Below are 27,709 nucleotides of genomic sequence, written 5' to 3' on the forward strand. Positions count from 1 at the left end.
TGCTCCTTTATGTAACAAACACTCCTCGAGCGGCCCAGGGCTTTAAGGTGGTATGTACGCGCAGCTAGTGTTACCGTCTGCTGGCCGCGCTGCCCTGCGCCAGAGGAAAGGACTTGAGTCACCTCATTCCTTAAGGTGGTACGTAAGGAGGGAGTTATGGCTTGCTGGCTCACTGCAGTGATGCGTTAAGAGTTGGACTCCTGCACGCACTTCTCTGCCATCCCCTCTGCCAGAGGGTCGGGAAGCCGAGGAGGACAGCCCGCGGCTGCGCCGTGCCGCGAGCACGGAGGCACGGCCCCGCTGCAGGGCAACCCTCGTCCCCGCTGCCTCCTGCCCAGAGCCGGGCACGGACGGGCAGACGGACAGACAGGAGCAGCCACCTCCCCTCCTCACCTCGGCGAAGAAGGCCGTGGTGGTGATCCTCTGGCTGTCGAACACGCTGCTCAGCGTCGGGACGAGGTTCTTCACTATCAGGGGCAGCCTGGGCCCGGCGTGGCGTGCCATGGCGCTGCGGACAGAAGGGGCCACGTCACCCACACCGGGACGCTCTGCGGGGACGGGCTCAGCCCTCGTGAACCCACAGTGCAAAACTCGGCAGCGAGAGGAAGGGAACGCAGCGCTGGGAACAAACCAGCCCCCCAGATCTATAGCACCGGGGTCATCGGTGGCCAGGAACCGCGGGGTGCTCAGAGCAGGTTCCTGTGCCCGCAGACCCAGGGACCCACGAGCAGAGCGCGGTGAAGCGCTGGCACCGAGCCCCGCACCATGGGGCGTCAGCAGCCGGGCAGCCACCACGTGCCCCTGCTAACAGCTCCTGCGGGGCCAGCAGGACGGGCAGCCAAAGCCCAGGGCAGCTCCGAGCCCTGCGGGCAGCTCCCCTCGCCCCAGCAGCGCCGCACAAGTGGGGACCAGCGGGGGGGGCCTGGCAGCCCTCGCCCTCTGTCTGCATCCCCGTGCCCTGCGGCTCTGCGGCAGCAAACACAGCCAGGACAAACCCCTAATGGTTTCACATCCTCATGTCCGTGCCCAGGGGCTGCTGGCAGGGTGACCCATGCTGCCCCCACTGAAACCCGGCCCTGCACCCATCCCTGCTCCATCCCACCCCCGCGGGGCTGCTCACAAGGTAACTGACACGTTAACCCGAACCGCACCGGGCAGCGAAGCATCTCTTGCCCGCAGCTCGGCCCACGCTTTGCTCGGACAGGCACGGCACAGCCTGTCACCACCACCTCCCTCCTGCCACCGGCTGGCCTGGGGACGAGCCACGGGGGGGACCCAGCTCCACGTCCCCGTTGGGTCACGCACCGCGGCCGCAGCGGCTGCTCCAGCAGAGCTTGGCCAGGAGGGACGGGTTTTGTTTGGGATGAGACACACAAGCGTTCAGGAGGCTCAATAAAGCATTTTTGTGAACGCTGGAAAATCCCAAACCGGTCGTCTCCTCCTCAGCCGTCCAAGAGCTATTAACCGCGCTGGGTGGAGGGACAGCGGAGTCCCGAGCTGAACCAGGCCGCGCCAATCGGGACCGGGACCGGGGCCGGGGCCGTCCCTGCGGGCGCTCCTGTGCCAGCACGGCCCCACTGCCCTCGGCACGGGGCCGCGCAGCAGCCACGGGAGGGCAGGCAGAGGACGTCCAGCCTGCAGCCAGCCGTCTGCAGGGGCTGGGTGCTGCTGCAGCACCTGGTGAACGGCGTGGGCATTTCAGCAGCAGCAAAATAAAAAGAAAAAAAAATCCACCCAAGACCGTTCAGTATCCGTCACACCTTCATTAGAAGGGCACAGCCTCGACAAGCTCATGAAAGCGGCCAAGACCAGCAGGGGTTTTGCTGATGAGCCCGACACGCTGCTGCCCAGCCCCGGCCTCCTCCTGGCGAGCCGGGGCGATGGGCACCAGGCAGTGCGGGGTGGCAGGCACGTGGCAGCAGGACCCGTGGGATGCTCAGCCCAAAGGGAGCTGAGCCATCGGCTGCATCCAGCCTGACCGCGCTCCCGGCACCGCTGCTCAGCCCTTGGCGCCCGTCCACGCTCCCGCCCCCCCAGCAGCGAGTCCCGGGGCCGATCGCACCAGTAACGAGCACTTCCCCCCGCTTTGACCTCCAGGCGTCGGGCGAGACAGAGGCCGACAGTGAGTCACCCCCTGCCCGGGCTGCTTCCAGCGCGCGGGGCCTGGGCCCGGCCACCCCACCGGCGGTCCCACCCTGACCCCCGGGAACCCCTCGGGACCCTGCACGGGCTGCGAAGCATCGCAGCTGCCCCGGGACGCAGCACGCCCGGTCCCCGCGGCCACGCCACCACCGGTGCCGGAGGAGAAGCAGCGGGAGCGGCGCGTCTCACCCGGCCAGCACGGCGATGCCGTCGTGGTGCCTCTCTGGACTCGCCATCAGGTCCCAGCCGCCGGCGCTGCCCACAGCCCTGGTGACCGCCTCGCTGCCGCCCCGGGCCAGCATCACCTTCAGCGTCTCCACGGCGCAGCTGGGGAGAGAAGCACCGCGCCGTCACGCCGCGGCACGAGCCGCCCGCGGCCCGAGGGGCGAGCCCGGCACGCGGCAGCGCCGGGACAGGGGCTGGTGCGGAGGCACCCGAGGACTGAGCGAGCTTCAGCTGGAGCGAGACAAACCCATAACTCACTGCTACTTCCATTTGCACCGTGACATTTGCCATTAAAGTGATCCAAGACAATAGGCTGAAAAGTAAAGAAGTCCAGAACTACTTTAAGGAGGGTTTTTTTGCATTAATATTTTATAGGTAGGGATTATTTTGCTGCGAGCACAGAGCAACATATGGGAACCATACATTATCCTGTCAAAACAAAACAAATATAAGTAATGGATAAATCTTAGCCTTCAATATGAGCAAGAGGAATGTATTTACCACACACACGAAGAAAACATGATTTAGGAAGGGTGTCTCAACACAAAGGTCTTTCGGCTTACGACTCGGGCGCCTGCTAGTTTGGCTTCTGGAAGGAGCGGGCTGGGCTGCGGTGACGGGGGGCAGGGACGTGTAGGGACAGGGCTGCAGGGCACGGGCACCCCGGGGCTCTGCGGCAGGACACCCCAGCCTTCCTTAACGCGGGACGTGCGATCTCTGCTCTCCTGTGTCCGAAGTTGAGAATAATGATGGAAAATAAGCGCTCACCCACCGCATGCACGGAAAACACACCCCACCACAGCCAGACCTGGAGCGTTTGGTGGCTCTGTGCTGCATGCCTGCACCCTTCCCTGCAGCCAGGTCTGGGGTTCCCCGGGGACAAGCGCCTCGAGGATGCATTCGCCGAGCAGAGCGTCACCAAGGGCTAAAGCCGAGCATCTGCCCAGGACAACGCACCAGGAGCAGGAAAGGAGACAAGCAGGAGCACAGAGCAGGGTTGCTTTGCTCCTCGGCACAGGCACTTCCAGTGCTCAAAGCACGAGGACCTCTCCATCCGCAGCCACCCAGCACCCGCCACGAGCCCCAGCAGAAGCGGCCTGGCCCCACGCTGCCCTCACAGTGGCGCGGGCGATGCCCAAGCCTGATGTCTGCACCGCAGGACCCATCCGGGAGAACCCAGAGACAGGCGCCCACGGAGGAACATGCAGCTGGGTCCGGCAGGGATGGAAACGGAAAAGCAGGACCACCATCGCTTACTGAGCCAGCTCGCTCAGCTCTGTGCGAAGCCCTGCCTGGAGCAGAGTCCTTCCGCGAGCTCTGAGCATCCCTGCACCACGAAGGCTCCTGGACAACAAGGAATTAACTACTAATTAAATAAAACCTTAGGCTGGAGTATCCCCCGCCATCTGTCCACACCAGCCTGCCGGTACGCAGAGGAGCCCTGCTTTCAGTGCCCGGGAGCCCAGCTACGCGGACCTCAGGGGCTTTCAGCCCGTGTTCAGGCAGAGCCAGCCCGACCTGCTGCCGCCTGCACAGCTCCTGCGGCGCCTCCCTGCTGCAGCCGAAACCCCAAAGCGAGCTGCACGGGCCTCCAAGACACACACGGGCCTCCAGCGAGGTCCTTCCGCGGCGCGAGGCGGCAGCCCCTGATCCCAAAGAGCCCCCCCAGCAGCCTGGACTAAAACCCTGGCTGCTGCGCTGCACAGGAGGTGGTGCAGAGGGAAGGTCTCCTGACGTACCCCGACACACTTGGAGCAGGAGACCCTGACTCTTGTCAGTTCCTCCAGCTGAGCACCCTGCTGCTCAGCCAGCGGCTGGGGACCACCAGCCACGGACCGCCACCACGGCTGGTGCCAAGGACCACCCCCCCCCCCCCCAGACCACCACCAGCCCCCACGATCGCAGCAGCACGGCCCTGCAGAGCAGGCTCGGCCCGGCAGAGGCTGCACGGGCTGCAGCGACAACCTGGTGCCGGTGTTCAGCAGGTCTGTGCCCGTACCTCTGCCCGGCCCCGTGCTCTCAGTGCCCCCAGGGCAGGCAGGAACCGTCCCCGAGCACCACCAGCATCCAGCACCCCTGGCCCCAACCAGCCTCCCCTCCTGCTGACAAGACCGACCCGATCCCCACGGCCCTATCCATCAGGCCACGCCAGCAGGCCCTGCTACGCCCCCGGCCCGCTCCTGGGCCCTTGTCCTCGCTGTCGGCATCCCCCCGCCCCCGAGCCTCGCCTCCAGCTGTGGGACGAGGACCACCACCCTCCTGCAGCAGCCAGCAGGGCACCGTGGGGACCGCGCACGTTTCTGCACGGCAGGAAACCTGCACAAGCCTCAGCGCTTCGCGTGCGCGCAGGTGAAGCTGTGGCTTAGCCCAAGAAAGCCAGGGTGGGATTTTTCTTGCAGCACAAGAAAACAGCAGCAAGAAAGCCTCCGGCAGAGGACAGAGCCCAGCGAGGGCCGGGGACCTTCCCGCCAGCTCTGTGGCTACGGGTGAGGTCTGAGAGGCGAGGGCACGGCCCCAGCCTGGTGCTGGCTCTCGGGGGCCATCACCCAGCCAAGCCCCCGCTCGCCTCGAGCCTGCCCACGAGCTCCTGGCTCGGCCTCACGGCACCGGGGGCTGGGAGCCCGGGGCCAGCGAGCCACCGCGGCGCGAGGCGGCTCCTGCGGGACAGACGGCCCGAGCGCTCGCTCGCAAGCTTTGCTTTTTCCACCGTGTCCTATAGACACTTCCTTCCTTTCCAACAAAAGCCTGTGTCTTCCAAACTCCTTTTCCTGCCAAGCTATCATATTCACCTTTACCATCTCTCTTTGGCATTTAAGTATCATGGAGACTCAGAACTCAAAACGCGGACAGGAAATTGCTTTGATATTGTAACCAGCTCCTGGGACGGGGCTGGAATTTCACATCTCGGCGTTTTTTTCTGCGCGTTGGACAAAGCCTCTTCCCCCTCCATCCATCAGCAATGACTTCATGGACACGCGGCCCCAGCTACCTGCCTGCACCCACGCAGCAGCCGCGCGGCCCCGAGAGCAGCCTGCTGGCCCCTGCCCCCGGCCCCAGCCTCTTCTGCAAGGGGCCCGCGGCTGCCAGCACCCTCCTGCCCCCGGCAATGCCCCTGGGGAACAGGGGGCAGCCGGGGCAGCGCTGCTCTGCAGCAACACCCGAGACTTGAGAAACGGCACCAGGACACCCAGCACGGGCAGAGCTGTGCCAGCCCCGGCCGGGGAGCTGCAACGAGGGCCGTTTTCCTTCCCGAGGACAGACGCCGTGTGCCAGCAGCGTGGTGGCAGGGCAGTGATGGAGCAGAGCGAGCGTCACCAGGACGCCCACGCTCAGACGAGCCCCGGCGATGGCAGCGGCCAGGACACCCCCGCAGCACCGGCCTCCCCGCAGCACCGGCCTCCCCGCTTCGCCCAGCAAGCCCTGGACCAAGCTGGCTGCCCCGCTCGGTGGTGAGATGGGGGAGGAAGAGGAGGGGAGGAGGAAGGAGGCTGCCTCCCCGCGTGCTGCAGGGACACGATGGGGGCTCTCCCCTCCCCGTGCCGGTGCTGCCTGCGACACGGGTACCCAGGAGCCGCTGACTCCCTCCCGTTTCCTTGCCAGCACATCAGCTTTTCTCACTGCAGGATCCAGGGGCTCCTGCACCCCAAAGGCTCGCTCTCGGGATCAGCGGAGTGCACGTGGACAGGAACTGAAGCCACGGCCGGGGGGCACGCGGGCTCGCCCAGCCCGAACGATGGAGGAGCGGCCGCAGCAATAGTTCAGCGTGTCCTGGTCTGCGTCCCGAGTGCTGCTTGTCGTCCAGACACTTCTGGAGGAAGAGCAGCAGTTCCTGGCTCCTACGCCTCCTTCCCTGGGAGGCAACCAGTTGCTTCAAGTTTCCTTAAGTCCTGCTCGCGGCTCTGGTGCGGGGTCTGGCTGGGATCTGCCCCTGCCTCTTTTCCAGGAGTCGTTAACGGGGAAGAGCGCGATGAGAACAGACAGTTCTGGACGCACAACCCAAAGCCACAGAGGAAGCAGGGGTGTCCGCCCCGGGTCCGGGGCTCTGCGTGAAGCCCCCCGCAGAAACGCCCCGAGGGGACAGGCCGCGTGCCACGGGTGCAGGGAGCTGCCAGCACCACGGGCACAGGAACGGCGGCGGGGCAAGCCGTGCTCCAGCCCGCTCCTCCGACACATCAGGTTCATTTAATTCTGTTCTAACATGTGGTCTAAATAAAATGCTAATCAGATAGCAGCCCTGCCATCCAGCATAACAACCTGTTTCCACTCATCACATCTCCGGGCTGGAAAAGTCCCCCTCTGAGCGAGCAGGAGCTTTCCGCGATGGAACCGGGGCCGCCACCGCGTGCCCAGCAGACGGAGGGTATTGCTCAGCACAGCCCACGCCGCCGCGCCCGGGGCGAGGAAGCGGCGGCTCTTCGCCGTTGGGACTTGACAAATGAACTGGCGAGTGATGCCAGAGCCCTTTTAACTCCCCGCCACTGTGTTTGGTGTCTCTGCACGCTCCTCCAGGCTTTGTTTTTTTCCCCAAGGCTAATAATAGCCTGTAAGAAAACCAAGCCTGAAAACCAGGGCACAGCCTCCGCCCGCAGGGGAGCCTTCAGACAGCGAGCCGACCGAGGGCCTCGCAGGCACGGCAGGCCTGGCCAGGCCGCAGCACCTCCTGCTGCCGCTGCCTCGCTCACGGCCTTCACCCCAGCACCTCCACAGATTTAATGTGCTTTAAAGCCAACGCAACACTCGTCAGCCGGACCCTTTGCAGCAGGATGAGGGCACCCAGGGCCACGATGCCGGGGCTGCCACGGCACACGAGCTGTCGGAGGCAGGGCCGAATGCTGAGGGCACCGGTGCTGCCTCGGGCACCAACCGCAGCGGCAGCCGGCACGGAGGGACACAGGGTGAGTGCCGGGGCGAGTGCCTGGCCCAGCCCCAGAGCCGCTGCACGAGGCCCCCCCAGGGGAGCGGCCGTGTGCGGCGCGAGCATCGCACTCGCATCCATGCCGGCTCCACGGGCCGCAGAGACGAGCCCTGCTCCTCGCTCCGGCACAGCCCCGGCAGCCCAGAGGCACCGGAGAGCAGAGCAGCCCCGGCACTGCTCAGCACGGCAGGAGCACCACGGCTGAGCCGGGCAGGGCGCAGGCAGAGGCTGGCGAGCCGGCACGTCACCCTCTGCCCCAGCGGGATGGGGCTCACGCTGCCCCCGCACCCAGGAGCCCGGCAGCCCCACGGGTGAGCCGCAGAACCACCGAACATCCCCAGCTGGAAGGGACCCCCGGGGCCATCCTGTCCAGCCGGCCTCCTGCCAGGGACCGGGACACGCTGCGGCCCGGGGGGGAGAGCCCCGCAGCCCTGTGCTGGCTCTGCCTTCACGACTTCGCACCTCTCCCGGTGCCAAGGCACTGCGGGAAACGAGCAGGAACTGACGGTGCTCAGCAGAGACATGGATCAATGGCTGGCACGGGACTGGGACCTGGCAGAGGGGTGCCACGTCCACCTCTTCCTCTGCAGGCAGGGCCAAGCCTCCCCTGCAGACGTCCTCTGGGCTCCCCCTTCCGAAGAGGATGGGTGCACGGGGCTGCGTGCATCCGCCAGCACGCGCTGCTCCAAACCAACGGGCACCCCTTGGTGTTTGCACCCGACGGTCTGGCTCCAGCAGATTACTCACCGCTGCAGTGATTCTCACCTGGCTTTGTCATTTTTACAGCACCACTTTTTTTTTTTTTTTTTTCCAAACAGCCGCTGAGCACGCCCTGCCTGTCCCCGCAGCACAGAGCGGCTGCTGTCCGCGGAGAGCAGCGCAGCGCCCGCCGCCCTGAGCTCGGTGCTCGATGCAGCCACATGAAGGCGTTTGCCAAGCCTGGGGAGCTCGGCCCAGACCCCACGCACTGGGGCAGGGTGGCTGCACCGCAGAGCACAGCAGCAGCGGGCAGACACCCAGCCCGCGGGCACGCTGCGTGGCTCTGTCCTGTGCAGCGCTATCCGAAGCCGAAGGGACTAGCGTATCTCTGCTACCCTGCAAGAGCTGCTTACACAGCCTCTGACGATGAAGTGTCAGCGCTGGGCACGGTCTGGGCTGGAGGAAACCAAACTGCCCAGGTTTTGCTCAAGTTGGGATCACGCAGAGACCAAGGAGAGAAGCCCAAGCCACCCGGCAAGTGCTGACGTGAGCTCTGCATGGGAAAAGGAGTTCCGCTGCCACCGGGATCACTGCCACCCTACGTGCACATGCGTGATCCCAGGCTGTAAAGAGCTCATTAAAGGCTGGTCCCACTAATTTTACAAAGCCTGAAACCTTGTGCTTACACCAGCGCGCAGCAGAGCGCCAGCTGGCCCTGAGCAAGGCTGGGGCAGGAGCCCCCGGAGCAGGGGGAGCCAGCAGCACCCCGAAGCGCCCCGCTCACCCCAGCCAGGCGCGGGGGCCAGCAGCCAGAGGATGCTTGTTCAGAAGAGACAGAACGGCCTTGCAGACACCCACCCCAGGTGGGTGGCATCCTCCAGCCGCCAGGCACCCGCAGCCCAGCACCAGGCAGGACCGCAGCCCCGTGTGCAGGGGAGGGCTGGGCACACGCCGTGTCTGCGGCCCTGGCCCTGCTGGGGCTCCTCCTCGGCCACCGGGGGCTGAAAGCACCAACAGAGGACAAGACGTCCGCTGGGCTCAGCACGGCCGTGTCTGCGCCGAGAAGGTGGCGTGGCCCTGATGTGTTTGCTCAAGCAGCCAGTAATTTGGCATGACTAAGACGTGCCGCAGCCATCGACTGGACGAAGCCAGAAGCTTTGGTCTTGCCAGCTCCTCTCCTCACCCGAGAAGAAATTAGCCCCCTCCGGCATGCCCAGCCCAGCCCAGCCCCGCGGAGCCGGCCCCCCGGGGGCAGCAGCACAAACCAGCACAGCAGGGCCCTGGCGCTGGGGCTAGGGAGCGCGTCGTTAACTGCAGCCGCAGGAGCGGCTCGTTTAACGCTTCCCAGTTTAGAGATTCTGTTCCGCAGGAGGAAGCAAAACAAACAGCACAGACCCAGACCACAGCACCGAGGTCAGGCCTTCGTACCCAGCACGCTGCGGCCGGCGTGCTGCCGCCCAGCCGCCGGCCCGCAGGAACGCCGCGCGCGCCGCGAGGGCACCGAGCTGCACGTGGCGGGTCGCAGAGCCGCCCTCCGCCCCGTACCTGCAGGGATGGAGGCTCCGGGGGGCCGGGCTGAGGCTGCTGCTCCTCCTCTCCCTGCTCTGCAGGCTCTTCGGTAGCTGAACACCCACGGTGCAGCTGACTCGCAGCAGGAGAGTCACAAACAGCGGCGCGTAGAGTCCCAGCACTGCTGCCCCAGACTCCGGAGCAGACATGATCTCATACAGAGCACATGTGGCCTGGAGAGAGAGCGCGGGAGAGGAGGCTTAGGCGGGGATCTCCCACACCACGCTGGTATCTGTTAGTAAATAACCCGGTGAGGCAGCAAGAGGGCTTTTTCCCTCTCCCGCAGCCCCGAGCCTAACGAAGCACCGACTTCGAGCACCAGCACCATCTCCCCGCACCCCAAACGCGGCTCCAGCCCAGCCGCGGGGGCAGTCAGAAGCACTGCTCCCCTGGAAACCCGGGTGTCTCCAGCGGGGGAAGGCGAGGCTTGAAGCCCGTACCTGGGGATGTGGAGCAGATCCAAGGGCTTGGGTTTTACGGGCAGGAAGACAACAGGCACGCCGCGTTTGCAGAGCCCTATTCCGGCCAATTTAAAAAGCCGTAATTACACGGCACAATATACAGGGGTGTTAAAAACAGAGCGGGGAGGGGAGGAATGTTTGCTTTCAGCACAGCCGATCCTGTACCATCTGCATTTGGTTCTTCAGAGGAGGAGGAAATTTTCACAGCTGCTTTACTGCTTAGAAAGCTGCCAAGCTGGGTTTATTTTTCTGAAGGGATAAAATGCAAAGTGGTCTCCCTTGAGGATGGACACCTGAGAGGCTTTTTACGAGCCTGTGGATTAGCTCTAATAGGCATTACACAGTGATGCGTTATTTCCAGAGTCCACGCCTGGCACAACCCCCCCGAGCCAAGGAAATGAAAAAAGCATTCCAGGTGTTGGGACCGGCAGCCTCAGGGGGCTGGGGACGGGACAGGGCCAGCACCAGGACACTTACGGCCAGGGGCAGCGGCGTGGCGATGCGCTCGGACCCGCTCCCCAGCAGGAAGCACTTGCTCTCCTTGTACGGGACGTCCCTGTTCACCTTCTCCAGGAGCTGCTCCAGGATCTGCGAGGTGAGGGTGGGCTCGGCGGCCAGGGACCTCCACATGGCACACGTGTGGCTGGAGGAGAGCAGAGAGGGGAGTGCTGCTTTGGTGCCCCACACCGAGGGGCAGCGAGCACCAGCCCCCTCCCCACGCCGGCACCACCTGGGGCACGTCACCCACGGCGCAGATGCCTAGACAAGGAGTGTATCAAAGCCGGACACGGACACGAGCCACCCGGCTCCGCTCCTCCTGCAGCCAGCACCTCACTGCAGGGCAAAGCGAGCCCAGGGGGTGCGAGCCAACGAGGCAAGCCCTGGTGTGAGACCCATCGTGGGTGGCTCCCAGCAGCTCCAGGCGCTGCGAGCCAGGGGAAGCACGGCCGGTGCCTCCTGCGCCTTGCCCAGCCCAAACCCTCAGGGCTCTCTTACTACCGGCACCTGGAGGGGTCCTGCTTCGCCCCACGTGGTTTGCAAGCTGCCTGCCCTGGTAGGTGCGGAGCAGGGCTTATAGAACGAGGAATAGGAGAGCCTCTGCTCAAGGGGGGGTGTCCTGCTCTGTACAGCAGCACCGAGCACCCAGCCACGCTCAGCTCTCTGAGGCCAGCTCTGCTCGTTCGCGCTGCTCGCGCCTCTAAGCTCAGCAAGCCCTCGGAAAGGCAGCTCCCGCAGCAAGTGGACGTGCTGATCCTTGAGCGCACAAAGGAAATTCCAGCAGGGTCTGATTACTGGGGTAAGGAGCCAGAAGATTAGCTGCAGCTTAAGTGAAAGCTGCTCCGAAGCCCCGGCACTGAGAGCACGTGCAGGCGCCGGGCCACCGCGGCAGAGCCGGGCGGTACCTGTCGAACGGCAGCGCGCTGCCCAGGAGGCTGGACACCACCACGCTCTTGTGCTGGGAGGCCAGGATGTAAACCGTCTGCTGGGCCGCCTTCCTGACGTGCTCCTCGTCCACCTCCTGCAGCTTGCTGTGGATGATGCTCATGATGTCGGGCACCTGAGGGAGGAGGAGACAGCAGCGTCCAGCTGAGGGCCAGGAGGTGCGAGCACCCGGGGTGACCACGGGGCACCCCTGCAGACGGGATGTGTTCCCCTTCCCCTCAATCGCAGCAGGGCTTCAGCACACGACCGAGGGGCAGGCAGACCACCAGACACGGCAGCCAGTCTGCGGGCTGGGGGAGGCCTCGCCGCCCACAGGGCTCATGCAGAACCTCTGCGAGGCCAAGGATCCCCCGGGGGTGTCCCCCTGCCACGCAGAGCCAGGTGACACTGCCGAGCACCCTTAGGGCAAGGAAGACCCAACAAGGGTGCGCCCAGCCCCTGCGCTGCAGCCCTCTGGCCCGGCGCTCGTGCTAAACCCCAGCTTCGCCGCGGCTGGTTAGAGGAGCTCAGCGAGCAAGTTCCTACGAGGAACTCAAGCTGAACGCAGGGAGACACCTCGGCACTCACTGCAGGCTGTAAAACGCACGTTAAGACAAATAGGAAGTTCATGCACAGACCAGGCCTGGCAGCAAATTCCAGAGATTAAGTGCAGAGCAGCAGAGCACTCCGGCCCCAGCTGCGCGCGGGTCTGCCCCACGGACTCCGGGGCTTAGCATCAGTTCAGGTTTCAGGATCTGGGCTGGACTGGATCTGACCAAAAGGTGAGTCATGTAAGCTGGAGCAATCCCATGCCGGAGAGAGGCTAATAGGTAGTGAACAGGACTTTAGCAGAAGCTCTAGCGCGAAAGCAAGCCTGAGGAGCGGCTAGAGACCCGGTGTTTCCAATTACCGCAGGAGAAAGGGGGAGCTTAGCCCTAAAGGTAGTGGATTAGACAAAAAAGCCTTCTGTGTCCAGCACCTCTAAGCCCTGCAAGCATCCAGACTGGCTTCCCAGCCAGGAACCCTGGGCTCCCCCAGAGCTTGCAGAGGTTTCACAGGGAGCCTGAGCTCTTCTGGTAAAGTGAGCTCCTCTGAACTCCTCAACTCGAGCGAGAGCCAGAACGGAGCCGGCCTCGCCAGCAGCCACCGCCTCCGCACCGCACCGCAGCCTCCCCGGCCCGTGAGGACGCGGGAGGAGAGCGCGCGCACACGTGCCCAGGGGAAACGGCAACGGTCAGGAGCGACAGCCCCAAGGAGCTCTGGGCAAGCGCTCCTCTGGCCAGAAATGCAACAGCAATAGTCGACAGCAAGTCCCTTAGGACGGGCGTTAAAGGCCTCCCTCCTCGCGCTGGGCATCACGCTCCTGCCCCTGAGCGCAGCACCCCGCCTGTACCAGCAGAGCCCCTCACCCGGCAGTCCGGCTGCAGGTGGGGCCACAGTTATAGGGCTGCATACGTGGTAAGGACACCAGGCAGCAAGACCCGGCGAGGGCTGCCCCTCCAGGGCTGCATTCGCCCCCGAGGCCGGGCACAGCTCACCTTCTCCTGCAGGACGCTCCCGCGCTCCTTGAGGAGGGAGTTGATCATGACGGTGGCTGCTCGGGAGCAGTTCTTGTCGGGGTCTGCCAGCCCCTCGAACATGGCGAGCAGGAGGCTCATCAGCTGGTCCGGAGGGACACGCTTCCCGACCACCTAGAGGAGGGCGAGCGGAGTTAACGACGGGGTTCTGTCGCTCTTGGAGCAGACCGGGCCCGTCGATGAGGCTGGCAGGGCCTGGGTGACGGTCGTGCTGCTGCGGGTGGTGGCGTGGCTGCTCCTTGGCACGGAGCCCTGCAGGAGGACCAGCCAGGGACAGGACAAGACCCCCTTGGAGGCAAGAGGCCGCCTGCCCCCAACAACCTGGGTCTCCCCTGGAATGGGCTGGGACAACCCAACCACACCGGTAACCCTGCTCCAGCCACTGCCCTGAGGACGGCCCCCACGTCTCATCCGGACCTGCGCGTGGGACAATCAGTAACAAGGCTGGTAGGAATACGGATCACTGGAGCCACAGCATCTGGGGGATGGCAGCCCCGCCAGGACAAAAAGGGATTACCAGCTCCCCTACAGCTACAAGCCCTTCTGGAGCAGTGCCTGCGGAGATCTGCGCAGAAGGGGCCACCGGAGAGCTCGCAGGAGCAGGGTGCGCACCCCTCCATCACCACCAGGCCCCTGATGCTGTCCCCATCGTTCAAATCCCAGTGGTTTGAGCATACCACAGGTGGACCAGTGGCTGCCCCTCACTGCTTCACCAACACCAGCACCACGCTGGGAAGGCGCCGGGAACCACCACGTGCTGCAGCTGGACACAACCAGCGGCGGGGCCTCGAGGGCTGTGCTGCAGCCAGCAGCTCCCGACGAGGAGCACGATGCGCTCAAGTCTCCATCCTGGAGCACGCTGGGGCCCCGTGCAGGTCTTATGGGGCTGAGACAGAGTCCCTCCCCATCAGCGTGTAGACAACAAGGACAGAAACCACCTCCACTAACTACACAAGGTGAATTTTCGATGGTAGCGCCGGGAGTGCCGATGGCTGAAGAGCCCAGGCTGCACACCAGGCCTCTGAACGGATGCACCGAGCCACAGCACAGCGGGGCACTGCGCCCCCGGAGCACCTGCATGGATGTCCTTGTTGGGGCCCTTGGGCCCAGAGGGGACCGGCAGCTTCCCCACGGGGCGAGATGCCCTCAGCATCCCCCGGGCTGCCCAGGAGACCCGTGCAGCAGGGCAGGAGAAGAGTGAAGTGGTTTGGTTCCTGGGGCGAGGCCGGGGCTCCCCAGCAGCCCTCGCCCCACGTGGCTGTTCAGAACCAGCCTGGCCCAAAGCCTTCTGCAGCTCCAGCACCCTGCGGGGACCGGGGCCGTGCTGGCTTTGCCCTGCCTTACCATGGCAATGTTGTGGCAGGTATGGAAGAGGACGGTGAAGTCGGGCTCCTCCAGGCCTTTCTTCAGAGCCTTCAGCCCCTCCACCATCTCATCCGTGTGATCCCGGGCGAACCCTGCGTTCAGAGGCAGCGTTCAGTTCGCAGCCTTCCTCAGGCTTCACACCCAAAGGGGACCTCCAAACGCTGCAGAGCGCTGGGTGTTGCTTGCAGCTGGCCCAGTTTCCAGGGAGGAGCTGAGGATCTGAGGCTGCTGCCAAGGCCCAGAGGTGCCTGCCCTGCAGCGACCCACTGCCCTCAACGAGGGGACCGAGCCCAAGCCCCTCCAGCGCCGCACGGGCGCTGCTTTCCCTCCGCGGCCGCGCTCGCAGCACCGCAAGGGGAGGACTGACCTCTCCCGGCGAGAGGAGGAAGGCCAGGCTGAGGGAGGCTCAGGACCCTGCTCCAGCTGCGCTCCGGCGTTTCCAAGTGCTTTCGACACCCAGACACGAGTCCTTCACCCACGCTCCCCCCAGCCCCGCTGCCGGCCGCCCCGCAGCAATCGGCACCCGCAGGTCCCCCCGCAGCGGACGGGGTCCGCACCCCCCGCCCGCGCGCCCACCTTCGTAGCACAGCTGGATGTACAGCAGGCAGTAGACGCAGTCGACCGCGTGCTGGCGAACGCTGGCCAGGGAGTCGGAGCAGCGCGGGGAGAAGAGCGCGATCAGCACGCCGAGGTTGTAGAAGGGGATGACGGTCTGCGGGGAGACAACCGCGGCCATGCTGGCGGGGGGGAGCGCGGGGCCGCCGCCAGCGGTGCAGCAAGCACGCCCTCGCTGCAGCACAGCCCAGCGCCCACCCCAGGAGGGACGCACGCCCGATCCCAGCGAGGCAGGGGGCAGCGGGAAGGCGGACGTTCGAGCACCGCGTCCACTTACGCTGACGTTCAGTTTGCCCAGGTAGAAGTCCAGCAGGGCAGCGCTGACCTCGACTGCGCGCTGGCGCTCCTGCTCCTTGTTAGACTTGATCCAGGGTCCTAAGTGCTATGGGGAAAAGCACCAGAAAGGAGAGCAGGAGCTCTGCATTGCACAGCCAAGATGTATTTCAGCGCAGCCACCCGTGGCACTCGGTCGTGCTGCGTGCCCAGCACCTAGAGGACGGGGGCTGGTAGACCCACGTCACACCAAGAAGCGAGGACTGCAGGCTGCACCTACCGCAAACATGTCCTGCAGCCCGTGGGGGGTCAGGTTCCTCTGCAGGAGGCTCTTCAGCAGGTCTTTGAGGGCACTGAGGGTGTCACCGTACAGTATCTAGGGAGGAAAGGCTGATTACAGGCTATGTGAGCCCCGCGCCCCATCCCAGAGAGCCAGGCTGGGCACGTGAGGAGGGATCTGGGCATCTGGCGCTGGGTGCCAAGATGCAGCCACCTCTGGGTTGGGAGGAAAAGGCAGCAGGGACTGATGCCCAATTTGACAAAGCCACCTTAACTGGAAGCACTGGGTTAGCACCACGTGGCTGCAATCAGCACCATGTGCCAGCACCTAGCCAGAGCGGAGCCCACCAGCACAGATGCTTCAGAGCACGCTTTCCAGAAGGGAATTTGGTCCTTCTCCCACCTGGGGATAAATTCCAGCAAGCCCAGGCTGAATGAGCCCTTTGAAGATGCTTATAGTTTCCTTCCGGGACTTATTTTGGGACAAACTCCAAAAAAATAAAAACTACAAAGCTTCACGGGGTGGACGGGAAGGAGGAAAGGATTATTAACGTCAACATTTAAGCCAGGTGCCTGCAAACACGAGCAGGGGACAGCCAGAGCCCAGCTCCTGCTCCGCAGCTCACCTTGGAGGAGCCGCAGTAGCAGCAGGCGATCCTGCGGAGCAGGGGCTGCTCTGCAGCCACCCGGCAGCTGCAACAACTTCATTAGCAGCATGTTATTTTCATTCATTAAGCACTCAACCACAACTGAGAAGCAGCTGCAGCCTTTCAAAAGCTGGTTATGTAAAGGCCCCTTCTACCCCGCAGGGTTTCCAGGATCATTTGATTTTTTTCCTCGAGGGACTTCATGCTCTTATTAGCAGCATTTGGACTTGCTGATAAGCACATATTTTCTCACTTGCTATCAGTGCGCAGAAGGGCCAGGCCTTTTCAGGAGATAACTGAGCAGAGGAAATGGTGCAGCTCGCTTCCCCCGAGGTGCCCAGCTGAATTGAAAGCAGCCTTTCCCACGGCCGCGCTGCAGCCGGGGAGGTGCTCGGGCAGCCGGGGGGGGCACAGGGCCGTGAAGGTGGTGGGGGGCAGCGCTCGGAGCGAACAAAGCCGCGTCACCCCGCTCTGCCACACCAGCTCCGTGCCCGGGCTCAGGCAGCGGGGCAGCTCCCCGCGCCCAGCCCGCACCTCCTTGTGCGGGGCATCGCCGCCGATCCCGTCCCTCTCCTGCCCGGGGTCCGGCGGCAGGGCGAGGACGCTGGCGAGGCAGGTGTCGATCAGCTCCGTGCGGTCGGGGTCGCTGAGGTGGGGCTCCAGCACGCTGCTCCGCCGGTTAAGGAAGGGGCGCTGAGCATTACAGGGGGCCTGTACCCGCGTAAGGCAGCAACGGGGATTTTAACGTGGATTCCTGCTGACCTGGTGCCGTGCTCGGTGGCACCAGAGGCAGGCAGGGCGCTCTCTGTATCTGTGTCAGGGCTGTGACGCGTTCAAGTATTTTTAACCGCGGCGCAGAAGTCAGCTTTGCGCAACCGAGCGCGCGGTGCCCTTGGCTCTGCTCTGCAGCACATTTCCTGCAGAGCCCAGCAGAACCCAGCCCAAGGGCGGCGAGCCGGCGGCCGTGCGAGCCAGGCTGCTGAGCGTGACCGCGCCGCGTGCCTGCGCACAGCTCTGCCAGCGGGCCCACGGGGCAAACGGCAGCGCGGGGCGAGAGCACGGCCCCGGCTTCCCCCCGAGGAAGGATACACCAGGTAAGTGCAGGTGACCATCGCCCGCTGGCGAACCGGCGTCCGCATGGCATCCAGCGGTTCTGCTTTGATGAACTCCTGGAACAGACCAAGGGGACGGTCGCATCCGCCCCCCGCCTGCCCTGGACACGGGCCAAACGCCGCAGCGAGCGCTGGCCCCGCGCCCAGCCTGCGCAGACCCAGCGGGCAGGGTTTGCTCTCACCACCATCTGGGCCACGAGCTCAGCTTTGCGGGAGAAGACGAAGTCCCCGCACTTCCCGCCGTTGTAGATGGCTTGGCTGATCATGCAGATGCTCCGGATGAGGCACAGCTTCAAGGTCAGGTCCTGAGCACAGAAGGCAGAGTGAGAAGCCAAGGCCAGGCTCCCTGCACAGCCCCAGCTCATCAGCCCACCCAGCACCGGTGCCCCCCCCAAGAAAATCAGTGCCCAGGCTGGGCACAAGGGCCTGATCTGTGCTGCCACCAGCACGTGGGCTCAGCGCCCCGGCTCCTTATCCCCGTCACAGGCTCTGAGTGACCAGGGGAGCAGACGGGCACCGTCCCTGCCGGCCACCCCCCCGTCACGGGCTCACCGGGAGCCTGCGCCCAGGCAGCGTGGGGAAGGGGACGGTGCCCCAGGGCCTACCCCTCCCTGGTGCAGCAGCACCCTGAGCACACAAACCCCGAGGGCAGCTCTGGGAGGCGAAGCCCTGCGCCTCACAGCCCTCCTCCTACGCTGCTCTTTGTCCCGAAGGAAGCGGTGCCCATCCTGGACCAGGCAGGCTCCGGGTCCCCCCGGGAAGCTTGGCGGGCCGTGACCCGTGGAGCAGGGGACCGCCGGTCACGCTGCCTGCCCGCCAGCTCCCGCCTGGCCTGGGCTGTCTGCGGGATTAACGGCCTCCGGAGAGCACCGGGGCCAGGGGGCGGGCAGCCTGCCTTCGGAGCCAGGAAATGGGATAATGGCTATTAAGGCCTCTTTATGCTCCTGGACGTGCGCAAGCTGAGGCAGGGCCCCTCGCCCCAATTAAAGGCGCTCCCCTCGTTCCAGCCCTCCGCGCCCCGCGCCCAGCTGAGCCCAGCAGGCGGGGGCCGAGCCGCAGCGTCCCCGGTGCGCGGGGGCAGAGAGACAGCAGAGGCTGTTAGTGCCAGCAGGAGCCCAGAAGGAAAACGCATTAGTGGAGCCCGGAGAAGGAGTCTCTGGCCTGACAGCTTAACTTCAACGTGACAAATGCCATTTTTGTTGTTCAGCCTTTAAAATATATAAAATGCACGTATAAAAATACGGCGCCCCGCTCCCCCCAGGACAGCTATCTGCGTTTTAATATCTGATTGATTGATTGATTGAATGATTGTTCCGGGGGGAAGCAGGAAAATGAGTTCAGGGAATTTTCACTGAGCTGCGGGCTGCAGCTGGGTCTCTGGAGTCCCCAAGCGTCCCCGGTGCAGCGTGTGCAGGGGGAGGCGGGGGCTGCCCTCGCCGTGGGCAGGGGGCCGCGCACCGCTCCGCGCAGAGCCAGGAGCGCCCTGGGCACGGCCCCGCCGCCCACGGCTGCGAGCGCAGAACCCGGCCCCAGAGGAGCTCCCATGGTGCAGGCAGAAATCCTGCGTGAGCGCGTCCCTGCGAGCCCGAGTGCTCAGGGAAGGGCCGGGGCAGGACGGGTGCAGGCTCGGGTTCTGCAGTGAGTGCGCGAGCTCGGCCGCAGGCAGCTGCGGGAGGCCGGTGCAGCCTTTGGGCAGCTCAGCTTTTCACCCCTGCAGTGACACATTTTCACCTACTCCTCCTGTCCTGCCAGAAAGGCATTTTCGCTTTCCCTCTGCTGTGCGTTTTGGCACTTCCAGGCAATGGCTCCAGCAGCAGGGACCTGCCCGTGGAGCCCCGGGTGAGGAGCAGCAGCTCCCGAGGCTGTCCCAGGTCCCCAGGGGCAGGGGACCACTGCTGCGAGCGCAGCGTGGGGCTGCTTTTGAGGGGAGCCCAGAGCAAAAGGCAGGCAGAGACAGCAGGAAAGAGCAGAGAGGAGTTCAGATTTAACGCCTCACACTGTACCTTGGTTTCTACCTTTATTCCCAGAACCTGAAAAACAAGACATGGGCAATGCCCGAGTGAGCAGAGGCTGAGGTAAAGGACCTTCTCCCAGGGCTGGCCGCAGGTCCCTGCGGGACCGTTCGGGCAGAGCACCCGGAGCAGCCTGCCTGCCCCAGCCCTCCCCGGGGAGGACGGGGCATCCCGACGGCTTACCTTGGTGTTAAAGTACTGGAAGATGTTCTTCAGGATGTCTGCTTCGATCCGGGACAGCACCAGCTCCTTGGGTGCGTGAACAGCAACAAATCCGTAGCACAGGATCAGGGTGCTCTTTATTTTCTCCACTTCATTGTCACTGCGGTCCTGTTACAGCGGATGAGCGAGTTAACTGCTGGGGAGCCCAGGGCTGGCTCCTGGGGGCTCTGCCCACCAGCTGAAGGTACCCCTGGAAGCCAGGGCCCCCCTTCAGTGGTTTCAGTCTTCTGCTCCCCATCCTGGTGGTGGCTGTGCCTCCCAGAGCCCTGCTGGAGCATCAGGTGTGCGCGTGAGCTGTGCTCACAGCACGTCTCTGCCCGAGGCACGAGTCCCCATTTGCCATCCAGCATTAATCACTGCAGCCCTGCAGGGAACGTACTCGCACCCCATACTGGCCAGGTTATTTTGGTAACCTGCTGTTAAGCTGCCGTGCTAGGAAACCGCGCTCACCGCCCCATTAACCATCACAGCCGAAAGGCTTCAGGCGCCCTGTCCCCACGGAGCCGTTCACAGCAGCCTCCCCCTGCACCAGGAGCAGGGCTCTGGCTGCCAGGCTCTGGCCATCTTTCTGCGGAGGGCCAAGGTCTCCTCCGTGCCCACGTGGTGCTAATCCCACCCCTCAAACACCCAGGCTTAGAGTCTGGGAATTAAAACAGTTGCTGGGCCAGGAAGTCCGAGGAAAGGCTCGTGCTGCCCACGCTCGGGGCATCGATGCTCCCATCCCCGGGGGAACGCAAGGCTGCAGGAGCCCCGTGGGACCGCTGCCCACCGCCGACCTGTCGGCAGCCCCACACCGCACCAGGGTGCCCTGACGGATACAGAAGCCACGCTGCAGCTCACCCGAGCCCACCCAGCGAGCCAGCAGCTTCCCTGGGACCCGAGCCTGCAGGAACACCGGGCTGAGAGCTCGGAGCCAGAGCCAAGCAGCCCCCAGTGCCAAGAGCCCCCTCTGGAGGGGCAGAGGGCATTCCAGCCCCGTGCCGAACACACTAGGGCAGGAAATTAACTCCTTTCCAGAGCACAGCTCCAGCACGTGCTGTATCTGAAGAAGCCTGCACGTCCCTTTTGCTGCAGGCTGTCACGGGGGGGCACTTTGGCTCCCTTACCTTGAAGATACTGAACAGCCCCACAGATTTCTTGAAGACATCAGACCTAACAAAATCCTCCAGCTTGGCCAGGGTTTCCTCCAGGTGATTTATTGCACATATCCCAAAGCAGGAAGCGAGTCCCTGGAGGAAGCGGAGAAAACACATTAGCAGAAAGCTATTAATTCACCAGCCCCAACTGACACTTGAAAAGAGCCCGTTTATTGGTTTAATTCCAAACATCTGAGCCGTGCCCAGCTGAGCGCAGCCCTGGCAGCCAGCGCTCCCCTCTCCCGGGGCGGGGACGCATCTCCAGGGGACGCGGGGCCGGTAATGCTGGGTGACCCAGCTGGGATGCGGCTCGAGGAGCTTCTGCTGCCGGGGCCCGGGCCGCGGGGGCAGGAGATGCGGCACGCTCCAGCGGGCAGATGCGACCGCTCCGCGGGAGGCGGGAGCCCGGTCGAGCGCCGGCCGGAGCTGGGAGCAGGGCTCAGCAGGTCCTGCCTCTCTGCCACGGCCTCCAGGAGGTCTGGCAAGCCGGGCCGCAACTCCATAAACAGTTTATTCAAGAGCAGCCCTTGACAGAGCTGTGTAAACTGGAGCGAAGCCAGGCACCATTAGCTCGTGTTTGCGCTGCACTTGGAGGCAGCTGCGTGGCAGGGCCGTGCTCAGCAGTGGGAGCTCGAGCAGGGCAGCGCCGCGTGGCGGTCCCGGCCGAGAGCAGGACCCCAGCCGGGGAGCACACGGAGCCAGAGGGAGCGTGGGCCCAGCCAGCACCACTGTGCTGCAGCAGCGGGGCAGCCACCGAGCGGTGCCCAGAGCCGTCAGGCACCAAAGGAGGGGCTGAGCTGAGGCAAGGAAACGCTGCGGGTCACGCGCAGGCAGGTGACCGAGCTGGAGCCTGCCCAGGAAGGGCAGAGCAGCACCACCAGCAGTGACAGCAGCGACAGCAGCACGCCTGTGGTCGGCGTAGGTGCAAGGCTCTGTAGAGCACAGCACGGAGGGACAGGGATGTCACCGGCCTGCCCCTGGGCAGCCAAGAGCTGCTGCAGCCTTCGCCACCTGAAGCGGCTCTGGAAGGGGCGGGGGCCCTGCCGCAGCCCCCGGTGACACCGGCTCCTTGGGCTGAAGCCTTGTCGGGCTGGAGCCCGGAGGAGCGTAACGAGCTGGGTCCCTCCCCTGCAGAGCGACGGGGCAGCGCCTGAGAAACAAGGAGCAAGAGCTCCACCCGAGGGGCCCCGCCGGGTTTGCACACCCAGACGCGAGATGGGACCGTTCCGATTCAGCTGATTTAGCAGCCGCTGTCGGAGAAGGGCGCCCGGCCCACCTGGCCCCACGCGAGCCAGGCCAGGCAGCCGGGCCAGCACCGCAGGTTTGACTCCCCGAACCCGCAGGGCCAAGCAAGCCCCATCCCAAGGAGGCAGCAGGAGCCCAAAACCCCTTTTGGCAGCAGGCAGCTGCAGGCTGCCTCCCCCCGTTTCTCCGCCCGTTTCCGCAGGAGCTGCGGCCGTGCCCTGGAGCCACCCCCAGGAGGTGCGAGCCCAGGCCAGGCAGGGCCCAGAGAGCTCAGCATGCCCGGGCTGCGCTCCTGGCACAACTCCTCTCACCTCCCTTTCTGCCTCCTCGTGGTATCTGGCTGTTTCCAGGAGCTCCTGGAGCTGCTTTTGTACCAGGTCTTTGCTCGTGCACGCCCCAAGCGTCGTCCCGATGCATTTGTAGAGGAAGTTCTGGGGGAGCAAGAGGCGTTACAGACCACGAAGCCCCTGGAGGCAGACTGAGCTCGGTCACACGAGGGTTGCTCCTCGCGGCACCCTGCAGCCTCGCGCCCTAGGTGCAGGGCAGAGCTCGGCCATAAGGAGCTGGGACAGCGGGTGACACCAGGGTGCACCGGGACAGACGTCCCCTCGCAAAGCAGTGCCCGGCCCAAGGAAGAACCTCCCCACCGCTGCTCTGACCCCAGCCTGACATCAGCCGGGCGTCTGAACGAGCCCTCAACAGCAGGGGGCACAGAACTGGAGACAAACCGAGGACAAGTTTTGTTTCCAAGCCTGCCCAGCTGCCTCACCGACCTCCCCTCAGTTCCTCGTCCCTCCCAGCACCCCTTTCCCAGCAGCCAGGTGCCAGCAGAGCGATGCTTTGGGGAGCACCGTGTGCCGGACCAGCCCTGCCCATGGCAGCAGGCCGCAGCACCCCGGTGAGGACGGTCCCCACCAGCAGCACCGCCGGCCCCCCGAGGCCCTGCACCGTCACCTTCTCCAGCGGGAAGCCGTTGTAGCTGTTGAGCTGCCTGCACATCTCCGTGACGAAGTGGCAAATCCAAGTGTTGTCCGAAACAGCCGCCAGCGTCTCCTGCAGGAACTGGAGGCGAACGCACCGTCAGCCGCAGGCACCGGCCCCGGCCCGCTTCTGGTCAGCCCAGAGGGGCGAGAGCAGGGCAGCGACACGGCGAGTCTGCGCTGGACGTGCCCCCACCGCAGAGACGTGCCCTTCTCCTCCCAGCCACATCTCCCCCAAGAACCGCACCCAGGTCACGCTGCCACCTTCCAAGGAGCGGGACGAGCCCTGCCCGGGTTTAATTGCTTCTCCATGCCCTATTTTTGAGGCTCTCCAATTAAGAGGGGAGACACACCTGGGACTGGTGTTCTCTGACCCACCAGCAAGCCTGAAAGCTCATTTTTAACTTCCCCTGCAGAACTGCAAGGCACACTCCGCTAACCTGCATCTCTGCTACTGAAGGGACAGGACCCGACAGCGGGTGACAACCCCACCACCACCGTCCGGGTGAGTGAGGGCAAACACCCGCCTGCCCCGCCGCAGCTCGGCTCCGGCTGCTGCTGTGCCGTGCACGCAGCCTGGGCGGGCTGCAGGGGGCACGGGGCTGCCTCCAAGTCACCCTCCCAGCTCCCCATTGCCTCCGGCAGCGCCGAAACCCTTACCAGGAGCAGCTTCTCTTCCCACTCCTTCTGGCACAGGCACTTCTCTGTGTTCTCTAGGAGAAAGCACATTTTTACCCTCATTTCTCACCCTTGCCGAGCACCACATAACAGGGCAGCCAGCTCTGCCCGTGCTGCGGGAACCCCACAGCCACTTCTGTCCTGCACGTGCCACAACGGGGCTCACAACCTGAGACAGGGACTCGTGGTAGGAATTAGCGGCGCCAGGGTGATTAACGTCCCTATTAAAATAGGAAACTACTTCAAGGAGCTTCAGTACGCCGAGTCCCACGGCACGTGGGCAGCACCCTGCTCCATTCCTGGCTGGCAGCAAACCCCAGCAGAAGCCCAGAAGAAGGGGAGCCCAGCAGAGCGCCTCCCAGGCAGCAGCCCCATCCTACCTTCGATGTGCTCCACCAGGGAAGGAACCCTCTTGCTCCAGAGCTGCTCCAGCGCGGGGTGGACGCTGTACTGCAGCACGCTCAGCAGGCGCAGGGCAGCCGTCCCCCGGCAGTCTCCTGCGTACGGCTGTGAAGATACGACCTGGGAGTTTGGGGGGGAGAACAAAGTGTTAGTGTAAAGAAAGTAACTTCAAGGTGCAAGGAGCATGAAATAAAACGCAGGAATGCAACACTGGAATGTGATTGAGCTCTACACCCCAACGAAACCACAGCTTCCTCCTTTTGCTCCAGCTGTCGATAACTGGAATGCTGTCAGGGGAGAGCCTCTCTCCAAACCCTGCACCCTTCTGTGGGCGAAGGGAAGAACACGTTTCTCACACCTCCAGGGGCTGAGGAGTTCTCCAGAGCCCCGTAAGAGCAGCGTGAGACGCGCGCTGCAACACGCCCTGCTCCCGGGCTGTGCTACCCGAGGGGAGCCCGAGATGTCACAGCCTGCACGGAGACGTTCACGCATGCCGCGGGGACAGGGCTGCACCAGACCCTGGAGGATGCGGGTCCGGACACCCCTCCCTGCAGCATTCGCCTGGCTCTGTGCTGGGGACAAGCTCCTTCCCTTAGCCGTGAGGGTGGGCACCTCCTTGGGTGTGCCCGCACGGAAAGAGGAAGAGCCCTGCCTGCAGGCCACTCACCAGCAGTCTCGTCGTCAGAGCGTAGGGCGAAGGAAGATTTCCTACAACCAAAAGGAAGAAAGCATCAGAAGGCCTCTCGCACCGAATGCCCGCCGAGCGGACCGGCACCTCTCCCGCGTGCAGACCTGTCCCAGGCTTGCATGTGCAGAGCGGGCAAGCCGGTACCAACCGTTCAGGTCGTAACGGATGAGGGACGCGTTTTCCCCCTCCTCTTGCTTCTTCATGGCCAAATACATGAGGCTCTTGCAGAGGGGAGTCAGGGCATTGGTGAACTGTATCGGGGTCACAAACTCCAAGAGGTACGGCCACAGCACCTGGAGGGGAGAGCACGGCACTGCCGCAGCCTGCTGGTGCGGGGCACCCGCGGAGAGCCCGGCCGCGGGACGCAGAGCGCAGGATCTGGAGGGAGGGGAACAGGGAACACCAGGGCCAAGCCCCCTGTGATGGGGGGCAAAACCTGCATCCCTTTAGCCACTGCTCTCCTTCAGGCAGGGAGAGAGGCGAGTGCTCAGCTCCAGCAGCACCAGTACCAGCACTGCTGCCTTGCCCCAGCCCTAGAGGAGCTCGCGGGGCACCCCCTGCAAGCACAGCTTTCTGGGGGCAGCCTCTGCACCCAAATCTCTGCCCTGCACCCAGAGGGGAGGGGACGGTGGCAACAGCTCCTACAGCGTTACGGGGCTGTGACAGCCCACCCCGGCAGGCAGTCGGGGCATCCTGTGCGTCATACGGGCCGTGCAGGACAGCACGGGGCTCTCCACCGACCGCCCCAGTCGCGGAGACGCCTGCGCAGACTCACGTTGTTCATCCGGTCAACGGTTGTGCTGAGCAGGAAGAGCGTGTTGACGCTGATGCTCTGGACGCTGTCGCTTGTCAAGTCATCGGCATCTGGCGTCTGCTTTTTTGGCTGCTGGGAGAGCGGGGAAGTGCACGGGTGCCATTCAGAGTGACTCAGCAAACATCTCTCAGACCCTCAGGACATCGTGCCAGGTAAACCCAGAAGCCTGCTGGCTCCAGCCTGTCTTCGGCAGGCGCTGCAGCTCTACCCTGCACGGCTCAGAGGAGCTGTGGAGCTCCCGCAGCCCAAACCACGGCCCCTCTGCTCTCAGAGGGGGGGATCTATGTGAGCCTGGGGGTGGGTTTGGCCCGCGTCTCTGCGGTCCCAGCTGGGTTGGGGCCAGCCACGCACGGTGCCACTCACACTGCGTGGGCATCAGCCTGCCCAGCCACAGCTCTTCCAGTTTTATCCCCCCAGCCGCGCTTCCCAGGAAGGAGAGCTCCTGCCCCGCCAGGCTGGAGGAGCTGCAGACCGCGGGTTCAGGACGAGGGACTGGGCCAGGCGTGCCCGCGCGCCGCAGGACCCTTACCGCCTCCGAGGGCAGCGCGCACTGGCGGACCAGGTACTCCATCATCGCCTCGCCGCCGGGCTGCTCCAGGTAGCCGTGGTGAGCCATGGCGCTGATCACCTGCACCACGGCGCGCTTCACCTGCGCGGGCAGAGCAGCGGCGCCGGCGTGGGTACAGGAGGGGAGAGGCTGCGGGCAGGGGCTTTGCCTGCCGCAGGGTCCCCGTCGCAGCCGCCCCGCGCTTTCCTCCCACCGGCAGCAGGAACGCAGCCGCGGGTCCCACTCAGCCCCCGGGCACCACAGCGGGGTCGGGGCCTGCAGCTCGCCACGGGGACGGGAGCCCACGGCCGCACGCTGTGCCGCGAGCGGTCCCACAGCAAGGCTCGGGCTTGGAGCGCCCCGCGGCCACAGGGGCTGCGTCACCAGCAGCCGGGCGCTGCGTTTGGCTCCCCCGGGTGCTCCAGGCAGGGCCCCGCTCACAGCGGCGATGTCCCCACCAGGAAGGGAGCCCCGTGGCTCTCTGCACAGGGCAGACAGAAAACCAGTTGTGACATGCTCCCTGTTTACTGGGAGGGCACACACTGGGCACGCTGTCAGACCTGCTGGAAACCCGGCCAGGGGATGGGTGAGCAAGCAAAGGCAGCTGGGGATGGCCGGGCTGGCAGAGGCAGGGCCCTGGGAACACCTCAGCCCCTGAGGCACACGCAGGGGAGCAGACTGCTTACCTTGTCATTGCTGTCCTGCAGAGGGAGTTTCATAGACGAAAGAATAAAGGGTTTTTTAATCTCCATTTGGGAGGCTGCAAAAAGAAGCAAAGAGTCTCTGAGGCTGGTGCTGCCGAGAACGCAGCCCCTGGTGGCCCCGTCCCTTCCCAGCCGGCTGGGCCACCAGGATGGCATCCTCCTCCTCCTCCTCCTCCTCCCCACAACCCTGCAGCCAGGGACGGGCTCATCTGCCCCGGGCTCATCAATTTGCAGCCAGGGAGCAAGGCAGTGGGCGGGAGGAAGGGCACAGCTCTGCACCCCTCTGCCCCCGCAGCACTCACGGGTGCTGTTGATGATCTGCCTCATGATGAGCAGCGTCCCCACGCGCGTCCTCTCGTTGCTGCTCTCCAGCTTCGGGAGGAGGAAGGCCAGCACGCGGTCAGGGAAGGAGCAGGCTGCAGGAGGACAGAGCGGCTGTCACAGACGTGCTGCACCCCGGGGTGGCGCAGCCGAGGGATTTGGGGTGCAGCACCACACCCCGAGGAGCGCCCTGCCCTGCACTCTGACATGCTGTGGGGGCTGCACGCCTGCTGCACGCAGCGGGGCTCTGCCTGCTGCACCAAGCCCCGTGCGGTTCAGAAAGCACCACTGCTGCTGTCCCGGCCAGCTGGGGTCCTGGGGAAGCGGCTGTGCCACCCCATGGGCCCGACAAACGGCCCAGCCTGCTCTTCACACCCAGACTTTATGCTCTCGGGTGCCTCCAGCACAGTGCCTGTGCTTTCCAGCATGCTGAAGGAGTTTAAATTATACTTCCAACAAGTGCTGCCCTGCCTGTCAAAACATTTTGATCGTTAAAAATAAAACCAGTCTGCAGCTGCCGAAATTGGAGCAACGCTCGGGGGCTTTGGAGCGGCGCGGTTGGGGAAGGATGGGCTCGGGGACGGGGCAAGCTGCGGATCTTAGCTGTGAAGCCAAGGCAGCCAGGCACAGGCAGCCCCGCTGCCCGGCTCCGCGCCCGA

General features: G+C 64.6%; 1 protein-coding gene across 15 annotated transcripts in view; it reads right to left on the minus strand.

The window, feature by feature from the left end:
* The window catches only part of MROH1 (maestro heat like repeat family member 1), a 49,090-nt gene that overhangs the window by 8,204 nt on the left and 13,177 nt on the right, over positions 1–27,709 (minus strand). For 2 of the 15 annotated variants that reach the window (XM_080582284.1, XM_080582285.1), the window contains 26 exons: positions 27,032–27,145; positions 26,712–26,785; positions 26,008–26,127; positions 25,440–25,550; positions 24,813–24,957; positions 24,644–24,684; positions 23,955–24,096; positions 23,557–23,609; positions 22,871–22,978; positions 22,228–22,347; positions 20,642–20,764; positions 19,497–19,643; positions 19,305–19,331; positions 17,484–17,606; positions 17,279–17,358; positions 16,724–16,859; positions 15,544–15,639; positions 15,268–15,372; positions 14,952–15,087; positions 14,355–14,467; positions 12,972–13,124; positions 11,415–11,569; positions 10,489–10,654; positions 9,527–9,723; positions 2,332–2,469; positions 394–508 (listed from right to left, as the gene is read on the minus strand). In XM_080582284.1, coding sequence (XP_080438410.1) covers positions 394–508; positions 2,332–2,469; positions 9,527–9,723; positions 10,489–10,654; positions 11,415–11,569; positions 12,972–13,124; positions 14,355–14,467; positions 14,952–15,087; positions 15,268–15,372; positions 15,544–15,639; positions 16,724–16,859; positions 17,279–17,358; positions 17,484–17,606; positions 19,305–19,331; positions 19,497–19,643; positions 20,642–20,764; positions 22,228–22,347; positions 22,871–22,978; positions 23,557–23,609; positions 23,955–24,096; positions 24,644–24,684; positions 24,813–24,957; positions 25,440–25,550; positions 26,008–26,127; positions 26,712–26,785; positions 27,032–27,145 — 3,038 coding nt within the window. Of the gene's footprint in view, positions 1–393; positions 509–2,331; positions 2,470–2,718; positions 3,093–9,526; positions 9,724–10,488; positions 10,655–11,414; positions 11,570–12,971; positions 13,125–14,354; positions 14,468–14,951; positions 15,088–15,267; positions 15,373–15,543; positions 15,640–16,723; positions 16,860–17,278; positions 17,359–17,483; positions 17,607–19,304; positions 19,332–19,496; positions 19,644–20,641; positions 20,765–22,227; positions 22,348–22,870; positions 22,979–23,556; positions 23,610–23,954; positions 24,097–24,643; positions 24,685–24,812; positions 24,958–25,439; positions 25,551–26,007; positions 26,128–26,711; positions 26,786–27,031; positions 27,146–27,709 lie in introns of those variants that run through there. The other 13 variants (XM_080582288.1, XM_080582283.1, XM_080582287.1 and 10 more) reach the window with 9 other exon arrangements.

The sequence above is a fragment of the Anser brachyrhynchus genome (genome assembly GCF_964034855.1).
Source record: "Anser brachyrhynchus genome assembly, chromosome: 2".
NCBI lineage: Eukaryota > Metazoa > Chordata > Aves > Anseriformes > Anatidae > Anser > Anser brachyrhynchus.